Source organism: Nyctibius grandis, chromosome 24 (genome assembly GCF_013368605.1).
Source record: "Nyctibius grandis isolate bNycGra1 chromosome 24, bNycGra1.pri, whole genome shotgun sequence".
Lineage (NCBI taxonomy): Eukaryota > Metazoa > Chordata > Aves > Nyctibiiformes > Nyctibiidae > Nyctibius > Nyctibius grandis.
Genome location: NC_090681.1, coordinates 7,304,955 through 7,321,299, shown reverse-complemented (window position 1 = coordinate 7,321,299; position 16,345 = coordinate 7,304,955). Strand labels below are relative to the sequence as shown.

The window sequence follows — 16,345 nt, the reverse complement described above, 5'->3', positions numbered from 1 at the left end:
TTTAATTAATAATGGAAAATAAGGCTTATACTTAGTGAGTTTATCTAGAGGTGAAAAATCATTTTGCTGTTAGTAAAATGTGTTGTACATTTAATTTACTATAGTCATACAGGCAACAGTAATGAAAGGAATAATTGTGTGTTTCTATGCAAAATTGTGCCTAATAATTACTTGTTACGCTCAGACCATTTCAAACCTGTTCTGGAGAAATTAAAATTCACTATTTTAAGGACAGAATCAGCATGCTGGTTATTACAGTGTAGATAGTCTTTAATTCTTCTTGTGCTTAAGATCTTGAAAAGGTCCCGTGATCCATCAGCTCCACAGGTGGAAAGCATTTTTTAAAATTCTTAATTTAACAGTGTGTTTGAGTAGGGAAACATGTCTTAAGCTAAAAATTGCTGTCCAGACACCTTAAATATTTGCAATACTGTCTTTATTATCAGTAACTGAATTATCACATCACAGAAGTTTTGGGTAGAGAGATTATTAATACAGTATGATTTGAAATTCAACTTGTATATTTAAAACATAATAGTGTAGGAATTAAGCAAAAAAGTTTGTATTAATGTTATATTCCCAAATTAAACCTGATGCAAACTCAACAAGAAATTGCCAAGTTACCTTGAGAGTGAAGCTTCCTTTAATTTTGGAGACCTTTTTCAAATGCACACAAAAACAGAGTAATATGCTGAGGGCAATTTGGTGATGTTCCCATTAAAAACATTTTGATGCTTTTTTAATGTGAGAATTTTATGTTCTTCAGTTAACTAGTTAGAAGATACATTGTAATGTCATTTATGCAATTTTAGGACTTAGGAACAAAGTTGAATGAAATGGGAATGTAAATTCACAGTTGTTCAAAATATTGCTTGACACAACATGCAAATTATGTGTGCACAGTAGGCACCAAAAGTGAAACCAATCAGCAGAAACATAGAATTTGAACTCCGGATATTAGCAACATTTTAGTGGTTGGACTTGATGATCTTTAAGGTCTTTTCCAACCAAAACAATTCTGTGACTCTATGATTCTATGATTCAAAAATGAATTAAATGTATTAAAAAAAGAAATATCTGTAATTACATCCTTATATAATGAAAATTGTCTTTATAAAATGTTATTCTTCAGGGTGTGAGAGACAGGATAGAGCTAATTTTTGGTATGTGAAAGCATCCTCTGTCAGCAGATTCTGCTGTAATTTTCAGCTGAAGATTTTCTTGGTAATTTCTTTCCAGTATCTTATGCCAGTCACTCATTCTGAGACAGAATATGAGACTATATTGATCACAACTAGTCAGTGAGGTGGTGTTTTGAATATAGTGGCACATTCTTGCAGGAAGAAATGAAAAGAACAATCTTTTTGGGTTTTTTTTGTAGTGAGACCATTCCTGAAACAAGTGAATTTTCCTAATTAAAAAAGAAAGAAATCTGAAGTCAGCTTTGCAAAATCCTGTCTGTCTAGTAGCCCAACATTGATATCGTACAAACTTGTTTTCTTTCCCTAATTACTTTGCTTTTCTTAATCATGGAAACAAGATTAGTGTGTTACTTCAAAAAATAATGTTTATGGCAAACTGTTGATAACTGAATCCGAAAAGGAGCCTGTAGAGAAGTCCTCAGACTTTGAGTTCAATGTATCTTACTTCAAAAATAATAATAAAAAAAAAGAAATAGGGTCGTTTTCTTGTGTTGGTGTGGACTGATGGTAATAATTGCTCCAAATGTGTACAGTGTGTCTTTTCTAAATGAATGTTAGACTTCTCCCTTACCCCACATGCTGCTGCCTGGCATGTTAAACAGGCACGGCTTTTGTCCCTGGTTTTTGACTGTTTCTTCCCTTTTCAGGTCCAAATTAGAATGGAAAAGTTTCTGTGCACACCACAGTGCTAGAAAACAGAAACAGACACGGGAAACAGGAAAGCAAAGGGAAGCTTTGGGGAAAATGATCAAAAGTGACTCCCTGACCTTCTCATGACAAAAAAATCATTAATTTGTAAGAAGTTATTAATCCGGACTGGTTTTTAGAAGTAATCCTGTATAGTAATCTCTCACTTGTTGAATGCATTGTGGATGCATGTAGCTGATTTTTAAAATACTTTCTTTAATTGTTAATGCTAGAAAATGACAAAAAAATCTCCTTTTTATAAGGGTTGATGAACTTGTGTTACACTCCTTGCAGACACCCACTGGGTTACTCTCTGTTTGGAACGACTTCTTGTACCGGACAGCAACGGCAAGCCAGAGTCAGTGGTAGGGTGTTGGAAAGGGCTTCAGAAAGACCCAACACTGCCAAAAGCGTAGAGGAAAAACGATGGTCATGTGTATGGCTGAAGATTTTTCTTAACTGAAATTGGTAAAGGGTTTGCAATGAAATTCTACGTTCCTGACTTGTGTGCGGTCCTCTGTTCACAGCGGCGTCGCCGCGGTCTTAAATGGCTTTGGCAGCGTTTGCTCCAACAAGTCATCACCTTGCTTGTTGGCTAGCTGTGACTGCGGGGGTTTGCCTGGTTCTGCTCAGGCATGGGAATTATTCAATTATTCAGTCTGAGAGTTGGATTCCGTCATAAAGTAACTGTTATCTTGATGTCAGGAGGAAAACTTTGTGGCTGCTTTGATTCTGCCTCGGTAAATACAACTGAACTCTAACGCCAGTAGATCTGGGGCAGAAACAGAGTTTTCCAGCACAAAGAATGATGTGGACAGAGGGGTTTTCAGTTATAGTAATTTGTGATTTGGGAGCAGGGATCGGCTAGAATGTGTCACCTGACTTTTTTTCTGGTTAAAATCAACATAAGCCCAAAACTGATAGTGAAATAAAAAGATGGAAGTAGGAGCAAAGATGTACCTTACGAGACACGTCGTTTGTTGTAGTGCAGCAGAACAGCTTAGTGAGATAATGTCTGGAGTTGCTAAAGCTGAAACTTGAATCACTGAGGCAGACCACATCTTTTTCCTTGTTTTCATTCCTTTTCTCTCTTTTTCTTTTTTTCTTATTTTTAAAAAGAGTGAATTCAGTTCTCCTGCATGAAAAGAGTCTTCAAACAGTGATCCTGCCACTCAAGAGGGGACAAAAATCCCCTCAGCATCTCTCCAGAGGTTTTCAGAGGGTTGTATGTGTTGAAAGGAGGCGCTTGAAGAGGTTTCATCAGCCTTTTCTAAGGCTCATGTGGGAGAGGATGAATAGGTGCCCCTTGTAGGATTTGGGGTTGGGGTGTGATCGTGCAGGGCTCAGCTGGGAGGATAACTCAGCACGGCAGCACTCTCTCCTTGTGCCCCAAATATCATCCGTAAGTTATTCTTACTAGGTGCTGTTCCTGTATTAAATATGTTTTATGACATGTGGCAGGAGAGAGAGAGAATACTTTCCAAGCCCGTGCAAGACTGTGTTTGAAACTGTTCCCTCTCACTTAAATTTGTAGTGTAAGTTGCAGTGATTAGTGAGGGGTAGAAAACGGGGTTTGCATCCCACTGAAGCTTCAAGATTCTGTAAATGTTATTGCTTAGCATTAAGGTGTTAGGGAGAATTTCTCTTAAAAACCTGCAGAGATGGGGACTAGCCAAGGCTAGCCAGTTGAGGCAGGGACATGAGAGATTGAAATTCAAAATTGCTGTTTTACTTGCCTTACTCTGCATACTCACACTGGCTGTCCCATGTTCCAGAGCTATTTAGGGAATATGAAAACCTCTCCAGATATTTATTGATTTTTTTTAAATGAAAATGATTATTGACTTAAAGGAAAACTCATTTAAAATGTTGTTCTCTGTACAACACTAAGGACATGTTTCTGGCAGAGGGGGAAGATCTCCCATCAGAGGAGGACAAGGCATGATGGCCTTGAGGTGTAGGTACTCATCAAGATAGAAGTTCCAGTCCAGGGACCGAAGTCAGCAGAGCAGTGGTTTGAGCTCAAGTCCTGACTATCAAAAGGTGTTTTAGGAACAGCTGTTCCTCTCTGGTTGTGATGAAAAAGTCAATAAAGCTGGTGTGTTCTTGCAAAACCTCACTTCTTTTCTGGGGGTTGTTTTGGTTTTGGGTTTATTTTGGTAAGTGAGCTGATTTCTCTGTCCACCTCCCATATTAACAAAAAAAAAACCACTACTGAATTGGAGAAGGCAGATCTTATCGAGTACCTGACTGGAAGCAGCAGCATTCCTCCTCTGAAATCAAAAATTCAAGCTGCCAACTCCAAGTTAATTTTTATTTTTATCCTCAGTGTAATTTTGGGCTGAAGCAGTTTGCTGCTGCTTTGATGATCTTAAAGGTCCTGTCCAACCAAGACGATTCTATGATCTATGATTGTAATTTTTCTGATGTGATTAATCTTTTTTCTGTCTCTTTTCCTTAAGAGCCCTGTGGGCAGTTTGACACCCTGAGCTGTTGGTGGCTGAGGTTCCTGCTCAGGAGTGGGTGGCAGGGTCCCAGGGAAGAGCTGGAGCACCTGCTGCAGGGCAGAAGGATGCCGAAAGGAGTTGAGGGGCATCATGGATGGGCAGCAGCCGTGCTCTGCTAACTTGGTGCCCGAGGGAGCTGGGAAACACCAGTCTGCTTTCCCTTAGTGTTGTAGTTAACATCATCTTTAGGTGGGGAGGAGTGATGCAGCTTCTTATAGATGTGGTGCTTAGGGACATGGTTTAGTGGTGGACTTGGTAGTGTTGGGTTAATGGTTGGGCTCGATGATCTTAAAGGTCCTTTCCAACCAACATGATTCTGTGACTCTATGATTCTGTGGTTCTTTAGGCCCTGGACCTTGTGGCAATGGGGACCAGAAGTAGCATGTGTTCCTGGCCAGGCAGGAGAAGGGCTCTGAAGAAGACAGTGAAGCTGTGGGGCTGAAGAACCACAACAGGAGTTCATGTCAATGCCAGCGTTACCAGCTCTTTGCTTAGGTTGAAGTGATGAACGCCAGAGCGGAGGCTGTGTGATATCTAAGCCATTGTACTGCCCTAGGCTGTGGTCATTGCCTTTGCCTTTTTTGTGTGTGTGGTGAGTGCTGATGAAGTTTGTAGTGTTCTGCTGTGAAATGCCGGAGGGAATGGCTGCTGGCAAGGCTAGTACAGAGATGAAACAGGCTGAGCTCTAAAATACTGGTAACTTCATCAGGGAGAGAAGATTGTCCTTTCAGCTTTCTCCTTTCCATCCTTACTGTTTGCTTACTCCTTTCCCCTTGCGGCTGCCTTGAGCCTTTATCCTTTTTTATACCTCTGCCTCTCATCTCCCCCTACCCAACAGAAATTCACCGGTGTTTTTTTAATTTTTTTTTAAAAGAGTTTTGAGCACATGTTGACCTCTCATGCTCAAATTGCATTTTCCTGGCGTTTTGTTTATACTCATCTGAGAGAGAAAAACTTGAATGACACGGTGAGGCGTTCGTGCTGGCGGCTTTTGTATGTGGCAGCCGTCTGTCTTTGACTCCCCACGTCGGGGGCTGTAATCCCTGCAGCCTGATACCCAGCACGTACCATCCCCGACCCCCTTCACGGAAGATGTGCTAAACAGCGCTGCCTGCTAAGTGCTCTGCGGGGAACGGGATGAACGGTGAGTGCAGCTGGGTACCAAAGCAGCAAGTTCAGCATCTAAACGTGCTCCAGAAACATAGAATCACAGAATCATTTTGGTTGGAAAGGACCTTTAAAATCATCGTGTCCAACCATTAACCCAACACTACCAAGGCCACCACTAACCCATGTCCCTCAGCAATCCCTTCCCTACATGGAAGGCTGTAAAACTTTCTGCTAGAGGGAGAAGGTGGGGGAAAGAAAAGCCAGGATATCTCAGGAACGTCTCACTCAAAAGACTACAGGCTACAGAAACTAACCTGTTATCCTAGCGAGGATTTCAAAGTAGTATTTGTAGCCTGCATGCAGAAAACTGAATTTGTGCTCGAGTCGGTGCTTTCTTTTGTGTAATACCCTATACAGGGACTGAATCCAGCGGGCCACCTAGAAAAACAGAATAAATGCTGTATTGTTTTACTCAGAAATGAAAATCAGAATTCCTAATTTATTACAGAAAAAATATTCAAGTGCCTATCTTTATATAATATTTAAATATAGGGGGGGAAAACCAAAGGACCCAAGTTTATGGCAGTTGTGCTGAATCTATGCAGAAGATTTTCTTAAAATTTATGGCTGTTCTATTCAATTTCCATAAAGTTGTCCTTATCAGACATTTGTACCTATATATCCCATCATCTGTTACTTAAATAACATGGCAATTTTGCTAGCACGTTCAGCGTTAGCACTTATTTTCTAATTAGGAAAAAGCTTGTTTTGAGATGAAGAACCCACGATTACACTGGTTAGCTCTGGAGTTCAGCGCAAGGCTTTTGTATTTAAACACTAATGCAGACGATAGTAACCGGCGGTGATGGGCTAACGGAGGTCTGTGTGCATGGATTCTGTCAGGGGCAGCTCTCCTTAGTTGTGGCTCTGAACATTTTTGTCCTTGCAGGTGAAAAAAGCGAAGATGCAGGAATCCAGAGAACAAAGCTTGAGGTACGTACTTGTGAATTTGATTTTAGTGTGGAACAGTTATTAGTGTTCTTTTATCATTACAAACTTCCATTTTAGAAGCTTGCATATTGTTTTATTTTTCACAGAGATAGGGCAAATATAAGTCAATTCTGTATTTAATATAATTTTGAGATTAAGTTCCCAATTAAAAAAAAATTAACTTTCCCTTTGGTATTAAGCTCTTATAAAAGTGGCTACAAAGAGTCTTAATTGCATCATCAAGCATCCTGTTTTTCACTGGATGTGACGAGACAGTCCTGTACTGCGCGTGACATGCATTTATTCTGGTGAGACTCAGAATATTTTAATAATATCTGTGCTATGATTCTCAGCAAAACTATGTGGATAACTGTTTTGAGAAATTAAACCCTCTCCAATTGGTAGCCTGTAAAGCTGCTGTATTGTACTATTTTTAGCCTCAGTGGGTGCTTTCTGATGTATATCCTATTTAGGAATTAATCACTGTTATTACATATAGTGAGAATAGCGATATTAGGGTTTATTCTGTTGCTGTGAGTAGCAGCAAATACTGTGAAGAAAGATTTCTTTTTGGAGCCCCTGACATCCCAGTGTGGGTGAGGAGGAAACACTGTGTGTGCCGTTCATGCAGGAGTGGAAGTGGTATATTGCAGCCCTGAATGGGGACATGAGTACATATTTTTTTCAAAAATCAAAGGGAATACTTTAACAGGACACAGTGAGCAGACAGTGTGTGAAATTCATTCTGTGTCAGAAAGTTAGAAATTTGAGCTAATCACTGCAAGCTCCCTTTCTAGCCGGTATGAGGTGAGATGAGCCATGTCCTAGGAGGATTTTTTCTCTCTGCTGGCTCCAAGGGAGCTGAGAGCAGCACGGGCAGGTCGGGACATGCTGGAGTGAAGGGTGTTGATTCTCCTTCAGCGCGTCACCCTGCTTCAGGGCGATCGCAGCTGTCCTACAGGCACCAGCAGCCTCAAGATTTGAGTGTAAACATCCTTGTATAGTATTTAAAAATAGAATGGGGGAGAGGGAGAAAATTGCGTTTCTAACCTGCTTAAACATTCTATTTAAATATTCCGGCTCTATTTTGATAAAACTATATATGATTTTAAGTTTGACCTATGGAATAGTTTAAATAATTTATTAGACGTGTTTCTCTTCAGCCAACATGATTTTCAGCCAATGTCAATACTCTGGCTGTATTTGTTTTAGCTGGACTGTGGAAGTCAGGAAGAGCTGTACCCAGTGAGGGGCATCCCTCGTGGGACCATTAAGCATCCATAAGAGTCTTAACACTTCTGTGAATACAGGATGCTCAGCTGCTCGGCGGGACGCGCTCGGTGGTGCAAGGCAGCCACGGTGCAAGTGAGAATTTTTCTCTGAGTCCATGAGAATCGAAAAGTTGTAAATGATGGAGAATAAGAGCACGTGGGATGGATGTGTCCCAAGAGCCATAGGGGCGTGTGTTAAAGAGCAGCAGTGAGAAAGAGAGCAGAAACATGGGCTGGTGTAGTATGGTCAGAAACGTTATTTTATTCATTACATTTTCCACAACGAGCAGCTCTCAACCTGCTTGCAAACTGCGTGCCATTTAACATCCGCAGATTGACTGTCTGTGCCACAGAATCACAGCATTTCTTTCCACCAAGAATAAAAATAGACAAATACCCCGAGTCTGCATAGAAATGTGTTGTTTTCTTGCAAAACTTATGCTGTATTATGGAAGTCCCTTCATCTACTAATACTGAGAAAGATTTCAAGGATTTCAGTTATAAAGGTTTTCAGGGGGAAAAGGCCAGATTATGCATTTTGGTTAAGCTTTACTCCCTCTCACCAGCCTTGTCCTGATGTGGACTAGAACAGAACCAATTTTCCTTTCAGAGATTTTTCCTCTCAGTTAAGTTTCATGTAAGTAACTGCACTTTCTGAAACTAACTGCAACTAACTGCCTGTTTTGCAGACAGTGTCTGCTTCTAGGACTGATAACGCTCGAAGTTTATAGTTATTACTAAGGTAACAGTAGGAATGTTATGCAGCAAGGCTCTTGCTTATACTTATTCCTAGAGAAACCAAGGTCACTGCTAAATTCCTCACTATCTACAAGTGAAGAGCGGTAGAAGGGTCTCACCTCCAGGGAGGAGCAGACAGGGCAGGTGACCCAAAACTGACCAACGAGGTATTCCATCCCATACACGTCATTCTCAGTTTAAAGCTGAGAGATCACGAGGGTCGCGCTCTCTTCTGCTATGGCCAGCGTCCGAAGAGGACTCTGTCCATTTTTCTCCTGCCCTCGATCCCAATCCGTGCATCCCTGAACCCAGTTCCCAGTCTGGGACTTTCCAGAGTCTGTGCTGCAGTGTCAGTGGTGACGTGTTCGTTATTGGGGGAGCTCGGTCTTGGTTTTATATGTATTTGTATATATTTAACTATTTCCATTATTATTATACTCTTTTCATTGTTATTGGTTATTAAAACTTCTAACTTTCCAACTTGTCTCTCTCCCTTTTCTCTTTCCCTTCCCCTTCTGGGGGGAGGAAGGGGTTAATAGAGAGCATCTGCCATCTGTTTAACAGCCAGCCCAGCTTTAAACCCTGACACAGCCAAAGGAAGGAAACTTGCCTTATAACCAAACCCCTGGCACTCACTAGCCAACTCTCTCCTTACCCTGTCCCAGGAAAGCTGCACCTCCTGCCCCAGGGGATTATCCCCAACCCACCCTGGAGCAAGGAGCTGACAACAGGGACCTGTCACGGCCCGACAGAGCAGTCCAGGGCAGGATGGAGCTACCAGGGCACTGCTGGTTGATATCACACACTCCTTGGCTCCTCCTTCCCCCCAGCCTGCAGGAGCCAAGGAAATGCCACCCTGAGTGGTGGCCCTGCTGTCACAGGCTGCCGTGTCCACAGGAGGTTGCCTCACTGCTGGGTTTGTCCCTGAAGACCAGTGTTGATGCATCCTTGAACTGGGTATCACTGCTGTACTTAAGAAATGTTCACAGGTTACTAGATTATTTAGGATTTGTCACGTACGGTTTCAGTTACATGCCAGTTGTAGAGTAGGAAGTGTAGATAATTTCTTAATGAAACTGCCTTTTCTTTTTATGATTGCCTTGTTGGCTTTAGTTTTATTTTTGCTGGTTCTGCAACACAGCTTTTCAGGAAGTTTTGAGGCATCTGTGTGTGATTCTGGTATTCTCAGGCTGCGGTTTTACAAGGTGAAGGAGCCAATATAACTGCTTATTGCTGCTGAGAGGGGCAGTTCTGCTTGTGGCTCAAGTGTGCACCAAGCGCGGTGCTTGCTGGATCCCTCCGTGAGCTGAGTCTATTCAGTATCGTGGCAAAAGTAACTGCAGGGTTTTTGTGCTGGATGAGCAAATTAAACTCTTAGGGAGAGCCTGGAGGGTGCCTGAGCTGACGCCGGGGAGCAGGAGGCCGTGCCCAGGCAGCAGGAGTTTGTCCTTTCTGCTGCGGGCAGCAGCGCCGGGCTGCTCGGTCTGCTGAGCTGTCAGTGAAGCTACAGCCTTATCTGGAGAGACCAGCTGGTGAGTAGATGTGCTGGAGGTGATGACAGTTTAATGTCTAATTAGAGCTGCAAATCTCTCTCTTGGGATCTCTGTGTGAAATATCAAAGAGTGCAGAGCTAGTTTCTATTGAGTCAGTTTGCCTCGGTAAGGAAAGTTGAACCCAGGGGTTAGGATGCCCAAGGATGTTAATTTAAGAGTTCATTAATGCTAATGATTAGCTTTTGTTTGTCCTGGCAGTCATGTGAGCAACGCAGAAGTCAGTGATCAGAAACCTGAATCTTCAAGCCTTGGTTCAAACCTTTCCATGTCCAGTGAGAGTAAGTATCTTCTGGAGTTCTGCTCACACTGTCTTTCCTCTTTTCTTCCACTGGTCTCATTACTTTGCTTCATCAAGCACAAGCTTTGTCTCCTCCTTGTAATCCTTAGCCTGTCCTCACAGTATCAGTTGTAAAGTGAAAATTTGCTGTGATGCTTACAAAGTGTTAGTAATGCCTGATGGTAAGGAAATATCTCTTTCTAACAAATATTTTTGTGTGACTGCCCCCCAACTTGCTGCTGGGTACTGCTATGTCTTACCCGCCTTACACATGATTTTTCTTGAGGGTTCAATTGATCAATAATAATGCCTGTTGTAAAAGATGTTATTTTTATAAATCATTATCTCTGCACAGCTGGTTGGGTCTTTTGTAATAATATGCCATACACTTAATTTCAGACTTTGAACTGTATTGAATGTCTGAGGAAATTCCTTATGAAATAAATGAAGGGGAAACTGAGGCAGAAAATAAAAAGATTGCATAGTGAGTGAGAGGTGAAATGTATCCTTTCTTCTGGAAAAGGAGGGCTGGAGATTATTATGAAAGTAGGATTCCTGTGTAGAATACCTTTGACTGCCCGTACTTATTTATAAGAGTAAATCACCTCAAGTTGATTGAAAATATGTAATGTGTAACTTTCCATTGCTATCTGATTGCGTCTTTACTATTTTAATCAGTGTGCTGTGATGTTGCAGTTGCAGGAGTTACCAGAAGTTTTAGCCAGCAAAATCTGCTGCCTAACTGGATAAGTCATTTACAAATCCCAGAAGTTACATGAAGTAATATTGTGGGTTTTTTTCTTTTTTACACCATTACCGAATTCTTTATATGCTATTTTAAAAACAAGAATTCTAGAAATACCATTACTATATTACTATTCAGATAAATATTGAAACTATTAAAAAAAAAAAGACATTTTTGGAGGAGGGATGTGAGAATACCTGACAAGTAGAAAGCCTTTAGGTCCAAAACTTCCCAGTTTGCGTTTCCTGTCGTATCCTTGTGCTACGTGGGCTTCACACCATGAGTAAAGGCAAACACTGAGGAGCAGAGGGAGGTGATTCATGGAGCGTTCAGAAGGTTCAGAGCATGTGGCTGATGGTTTGTATTTCTCAGCTGCTTATTCTCAGATTACATTAAGAGGAGGTTATTTAGGTAGCAGAATGCAAATATTAGTTAGGGTTGCCTGTGCAAACTAACTCACTCCCCTTAGTGGATGTAACTGATAAGAGAGCTAACTACATGATGATACAAGAGCAATAATGTTGTAGGACTGTTCCAGATAGGGAAAGCCAGGCTTGTTGGAACGCATCACTGGCATCTGGAGCAAATCCCAAGGCAAAGTGTGCTGCCATCCATGACCACCTTTCTTTTTGAAGGCTGTTAGTTGAGTCTCACTCTGTGAGGGAGAGGGAAAGTGCAGTTTCTTGTCATGTCAGTGATGGAGGATCCAGGCCCCTGGATCCACACAAGAGCCTGGATTGCCTCCTAGGCAGGGCTGGTGCTTTGCCTGCTTCCAAACTGGCTTCAGATGAATAAGCTGGATCCACAGCAGCACAGCTGTGTTTGCTAAGAATTCGGGTATGGTGCTTGTAGATCCGACCTGGTAAACCCACGTACTGTGCAGATTTACAGTCACAAAAGTCATCTAGCTTGGAGATCACTGCAGCTTGCTGCACTACGAGGGTGGCATGTACCAGAGGGGCTGTGCAGTACCAAATTCTGTGCCAGGGGTCCTGCACATCCTTGCTTTCCTAGTTTGATGGGCAGATGAGTATTTTTCAGGTCAGCTCATCTGAATCCAGGGGTTAAGACATACCAACTCAAACCCCCTTCTCCACCCCGACCCAGAATGCTGTAATTAAGAACTGTCACGTGTGGGGTCTACTAGAGCCATCGTCAGTGCGAAGTGAGAAGATTTTGAACATTTCCTCCTTGCGTTGCAGCCTGAGTGACTCTTTCTTACCAGTTTTGGAGTGCAATCGCTGCGGATTTATTCAAGCAGAAAACCAGAACTATCCCGTTAAACGTAACTGCCAAATTTCTTTAGAGGTCATCTGAATTTGGACTCTGAGCCTTGTGCAGTGCAGCTCCGCCTGTTGTCACTTGATGTGTGGGATTGAGTTTGTTGAGCTGGGAGCTGCTCCTTTTCAAAGGAAAGACAGATGCTGGAGCCACGCTCTGGGTAGAGTATGTAGAAAAGGGAAGGTGAGGAGGAAGGCTTGGCAAAACAAGCATCTGCTTTGGTCTCTGCTCTGGGTCACAGGAAGGAAATGTTAAGCTTGGCACAGATGAAGACCCTTTGGCATATGCAAGGTTTTGGGCAGGACTGAAATCAAAGTTTTTATCATGACAGTTGCAAAAGATGACGGTACCAGCTGGTAAAGAGAAAGAGCACTGTTACAAAGGGAGAATAGTATTGATGGAATCATCTACCTGCTGTGAACTGGCAAGAAAAGCATTTTTGTGCCCGTTTAACAGTGCATTTTTTGAGAATTTGCTTTGAAACAGACAATCAAGGCACTAAAAAATGTTTGTAAATCCTGTGTTTTGGTTAAAATGTACTGTGCATGCTGATATTTAATTGTCATTATTTGTTGGGTTTTGAAATCTCCTATGTAATTACACAAACTATTTTTTTTCAGTTATGACATGCACTGATTATATCCCAAGGTCATCAAATGATTATACCTCACAAATGTATTCTGCAAAGTAAGTCAAACAATTGTTACTGAATTCTGTAACTCTTACTTCTTTCTGAAGTAATCTTTTTGCATCTTTATGCTTCTCTGTAATGCTGTAAATCACACTTTCATATCTGCTGGCAACAGATACTTGTTGCTGCGGACACTGAAGCTGATAGAAGTCACCCTTTGGCTTTAGTGGCTGTTGATTCATGATCACAAGGATAAATGAGCCGCTTCAAGTAATTAACACCACAATAATCTTATTGAATAATGCCCATAATATTTGAGAAATAAATGAACTGGACATAAATGAATGTAAGGGGAATATGGGATTTTCTCTTTATTCACCACATTTGGGGACCTTAATAGCTCTTCCCATTGCAGCACAGGAGGCCTTAATCCCCCATGCTTGCTTTTGTGTAGTCTCTCTGTGTGTTCCAGTAGTTTTAACACATACTACTATATTGTATTAGCTTTAGGATTTGGTGTTGTGAGGCATGATAAGTGAAACTAATTGCTTGTGCCTGTTGGAACGAGGAGTTTGTTCTTCCCGTCTCACCCTGCCCTCCAAGTCCTGGAATAAGCCCTGGTGTCACTGCACGAAACAGGCAGCGTGTATAAAACTGAGAGTCTTTGTAGTGGGAAACACGAGCGGGTGTTACATTAAGAGCACGTGTCAGTGTGTATTGTTTCTTCTTTCTAAAGCAATTTTTTTATGTGTCTTCTGGTTTGGAGGCTGAAAGATGCCTAATGTAAATCGTTCTTTTTTACTTTTGTTCTTTCTTTTTCATAAGGCCATATGCACATATCCTTTCTGTACCTGTATCGGAAACAATGAGCCCTTACCCTGGTCAGACTCAGTACCAAGCACTACAGCAGTCTCAGCCCTACACCATCTACCCCCAGACCACCCAAACCTATGGACTACCTCCTTTCGGTAAGAAGTAACTTTTCAAAGACTTCTCAGTGCCTGCAGTTATTGGCTTATGTCTCATTAAAAAGCCAATGTTAAGCTTAACCAGGTGTGTTGGAGAGAAGAGTTTGTAGGAGAGCACACGTGTAACTTAAATTGTACATCGGTATCTACAGTACTGATGGGACTTCATGTTATAAAATATTATTTCTTACAAAGCTGTTTTCCTGGCCATTGATTTGGATGTCTCCCCATGAAGCTTACCAGTAGGTTCTTAGTTTGGGATCATAACTTTCTCCAGTTGTGGTATAGCTGTGTTTGTGCAGTTTCCTTGTCCGTGAAATCACACAAGACCCCACACTACAGCATCTCTGCTGAACGTATGTTTCCTTTCCTTTTTGCTGGCCAGGATTAAGACTTTTTTGTTATTTCATCTTCCACCAAATGTAGATTTAATGCTAAAACGTCTCCAGGTTTACTAGGCAAGTAAGTTTGCTTAAGTTGCTCTAATACTTGAGCCCTCTATCATTCCAGTTTTTGCAAGTGCTTGAAGGGGGAGTCCTGTTGTAACTGAGCAGCTAAAGCCTGATGATGGGGTTTGAGCTGTTCGCCCTCTGCTTCCTTTATAGTGCATGGAGGGAGAGACACACCCCAGGTGTGTTGGTCTGGTTTAGAAGGTAATGGCCATCTTTCTCCGTGATGTATAAAGGGAGTTGAGGATGAGAAGTGCAGAGAGAAAAAAATCTAATGTCTGGGTGAGTTAGCTAGTGAAAGGAGCTGCCTGGTCTTTCCTTGTACTCTGTATATTAGTGTCAGGCACTGGGGACAAAAATGACACCACTGACTATTCCCTTCCTGTATGAAATATTATAACTGATTGTTAAAAATTAACATTTTAATTTCTCTTTCCATTTTTGACATTGCCCTGCTTGGTTTCATACACAAATATTGTATATTGTTGCCAGCTCTCCAGAGCGTATGGTGGCAGAGGCTGTTTTGCCCCTTAGCACCTCGCTCTGATGAGAGGGGCGAGCATCACCCTTCCGTGCAGGTAACCTGGGGAGCACCATGGGTGTCAGTGAGCTGCGCAGCGGTGAGAGAGCCATGAAGTGTCTGTCTCAGGGGCTTGTGGTCACGCGGCGTGACTAAATGAGCCTCTTGCAGATGTATCTGTAATGCTAAAACCGTAATATCTTGAAGTGCAAAGGGATGAATTTTTCCTTAGCTGAAGAACTAGATGGCTTTGAATAAAACTAGCAATGTTTATGGCTTTTGTTAGCTGCTGACAGAGCAAGGGCTTTTATGTAAATTACAAAACAATTGATTTGTCATGGTATTTTTGAAAGACTGTGTGGAAGAGATAATGCAACTGGGCTCAGATTTATTAGACATAAGTTACATTACTAATTCTATTTAAAGTAATATTGCACAAATTGTGATCTTTATGAGAAAAGTCAATATGTAAAATGAATCTACATATCTTCCTTTCTTTTTTTTTCATATATATATACCTGGGATTCATGAAAAGGAGTTTTCTTTTGGTTTAAGGATCTGCAGGAAGAAAATGATGGTTTTGTAGTAACTGGCAGGCAAGGGTTTGATCAAACAGTATCTCTCAAATCTCATTTGCCCCGTATTAATGCTGAGATACATTGTTCTGACTGATCACTTGAATACCATAAAGCAGGAGCTTTGCAGGGGGTAAGTGTTGGGCTGCTTGATTAGCAACTCAAGGCTCTTCAGGAGAATAGAGTCATTCCGTGGCTGTTGGTATTTGCTGCTTTTTCATTTCTAGCTCAGTCCCTGCCAGTAAGGTTCAAGTGTCACTGCCATTTCAGGGATTTTTATGAACAACCAACCCTCCCCACCACTTGTCCTGACGGTGGTCTCAGGATTTCTGCTGGGTGAGGACCTAGTTGACCCTGTGTTACGCAAAGGTCTCTGCCTGTTGTGTTTGCTGAGCTCCCTTCATTCCTCCAGGAGAGCTTTTCCCTGGAAAGCTGAACCAAGTCTTCAGTTGCCCATGCAGTTTGTCTGCTTTCTAAACACTCTACTCCGTGTCTTTTTGTCCGGTTGTAGTGTTGGATGTTGTCACGATGGTCTGCTACCTACAAACCGTGCCCGACCCCATGTTACGGTTGCCGGGACATTATTTCTTTTCCCTGGGTGCCTGCACTTTGGTTTCGTGCCTTTTTACACTGTTTTTTGCTGTATCTGAACAGTGGCTGGTGGTTTCCTTTACTTCATTTATTTGGTGTTTATTGCTAGTTTGTTGTGGATGGTGTACTGAGGCTGCTTTGTATGTTCTTAGGTATTTTACTGTGTCCGCTTTTTTTTTTTTAAAGGCAAATACGTATAAATATTTGGAATTCTCCCTTGAAATGTTAGGCCAAGGTGTTTAAAAAGGTG

General features: G+C 41.8%; 1 protein-coding gene across 2 annotated transcripts in view; it reads left to right on the top strand.

Annotated features, from left to right (window-relative positions):
• The window catches only part of EYA3 (EYA transcriptional coactivator and phosphatase 3), a 64,280-nt gene that overhangs the window by 22,500 nt on the left and 25,435 nt on the right, over window positions 1–16,345 (top strand). For both annotated transcript variants that reach the window (XM_068417617.1, XM_068417616.1), the window contains exons 3-6: window positions 6,456–6,499; window positions 10,257–10,336; window positions 12,982–13,048; window positions 13,818–13,960. In XM_068417617.1, coding sequence (XP_068273718.1) covers window positions 6,456–6,499; window positions 10,257–10,336; window positions 12,982–13,048; window positions 13,818–13,960 — 334 coding nt within the window. The remainder of the gene's footprint in view (window positions 1–6,455; window positions 6,500–10,256; window positions 10,337–12,981; window positions 13,049–13,817; window positions 13,961–16,345) is intronic.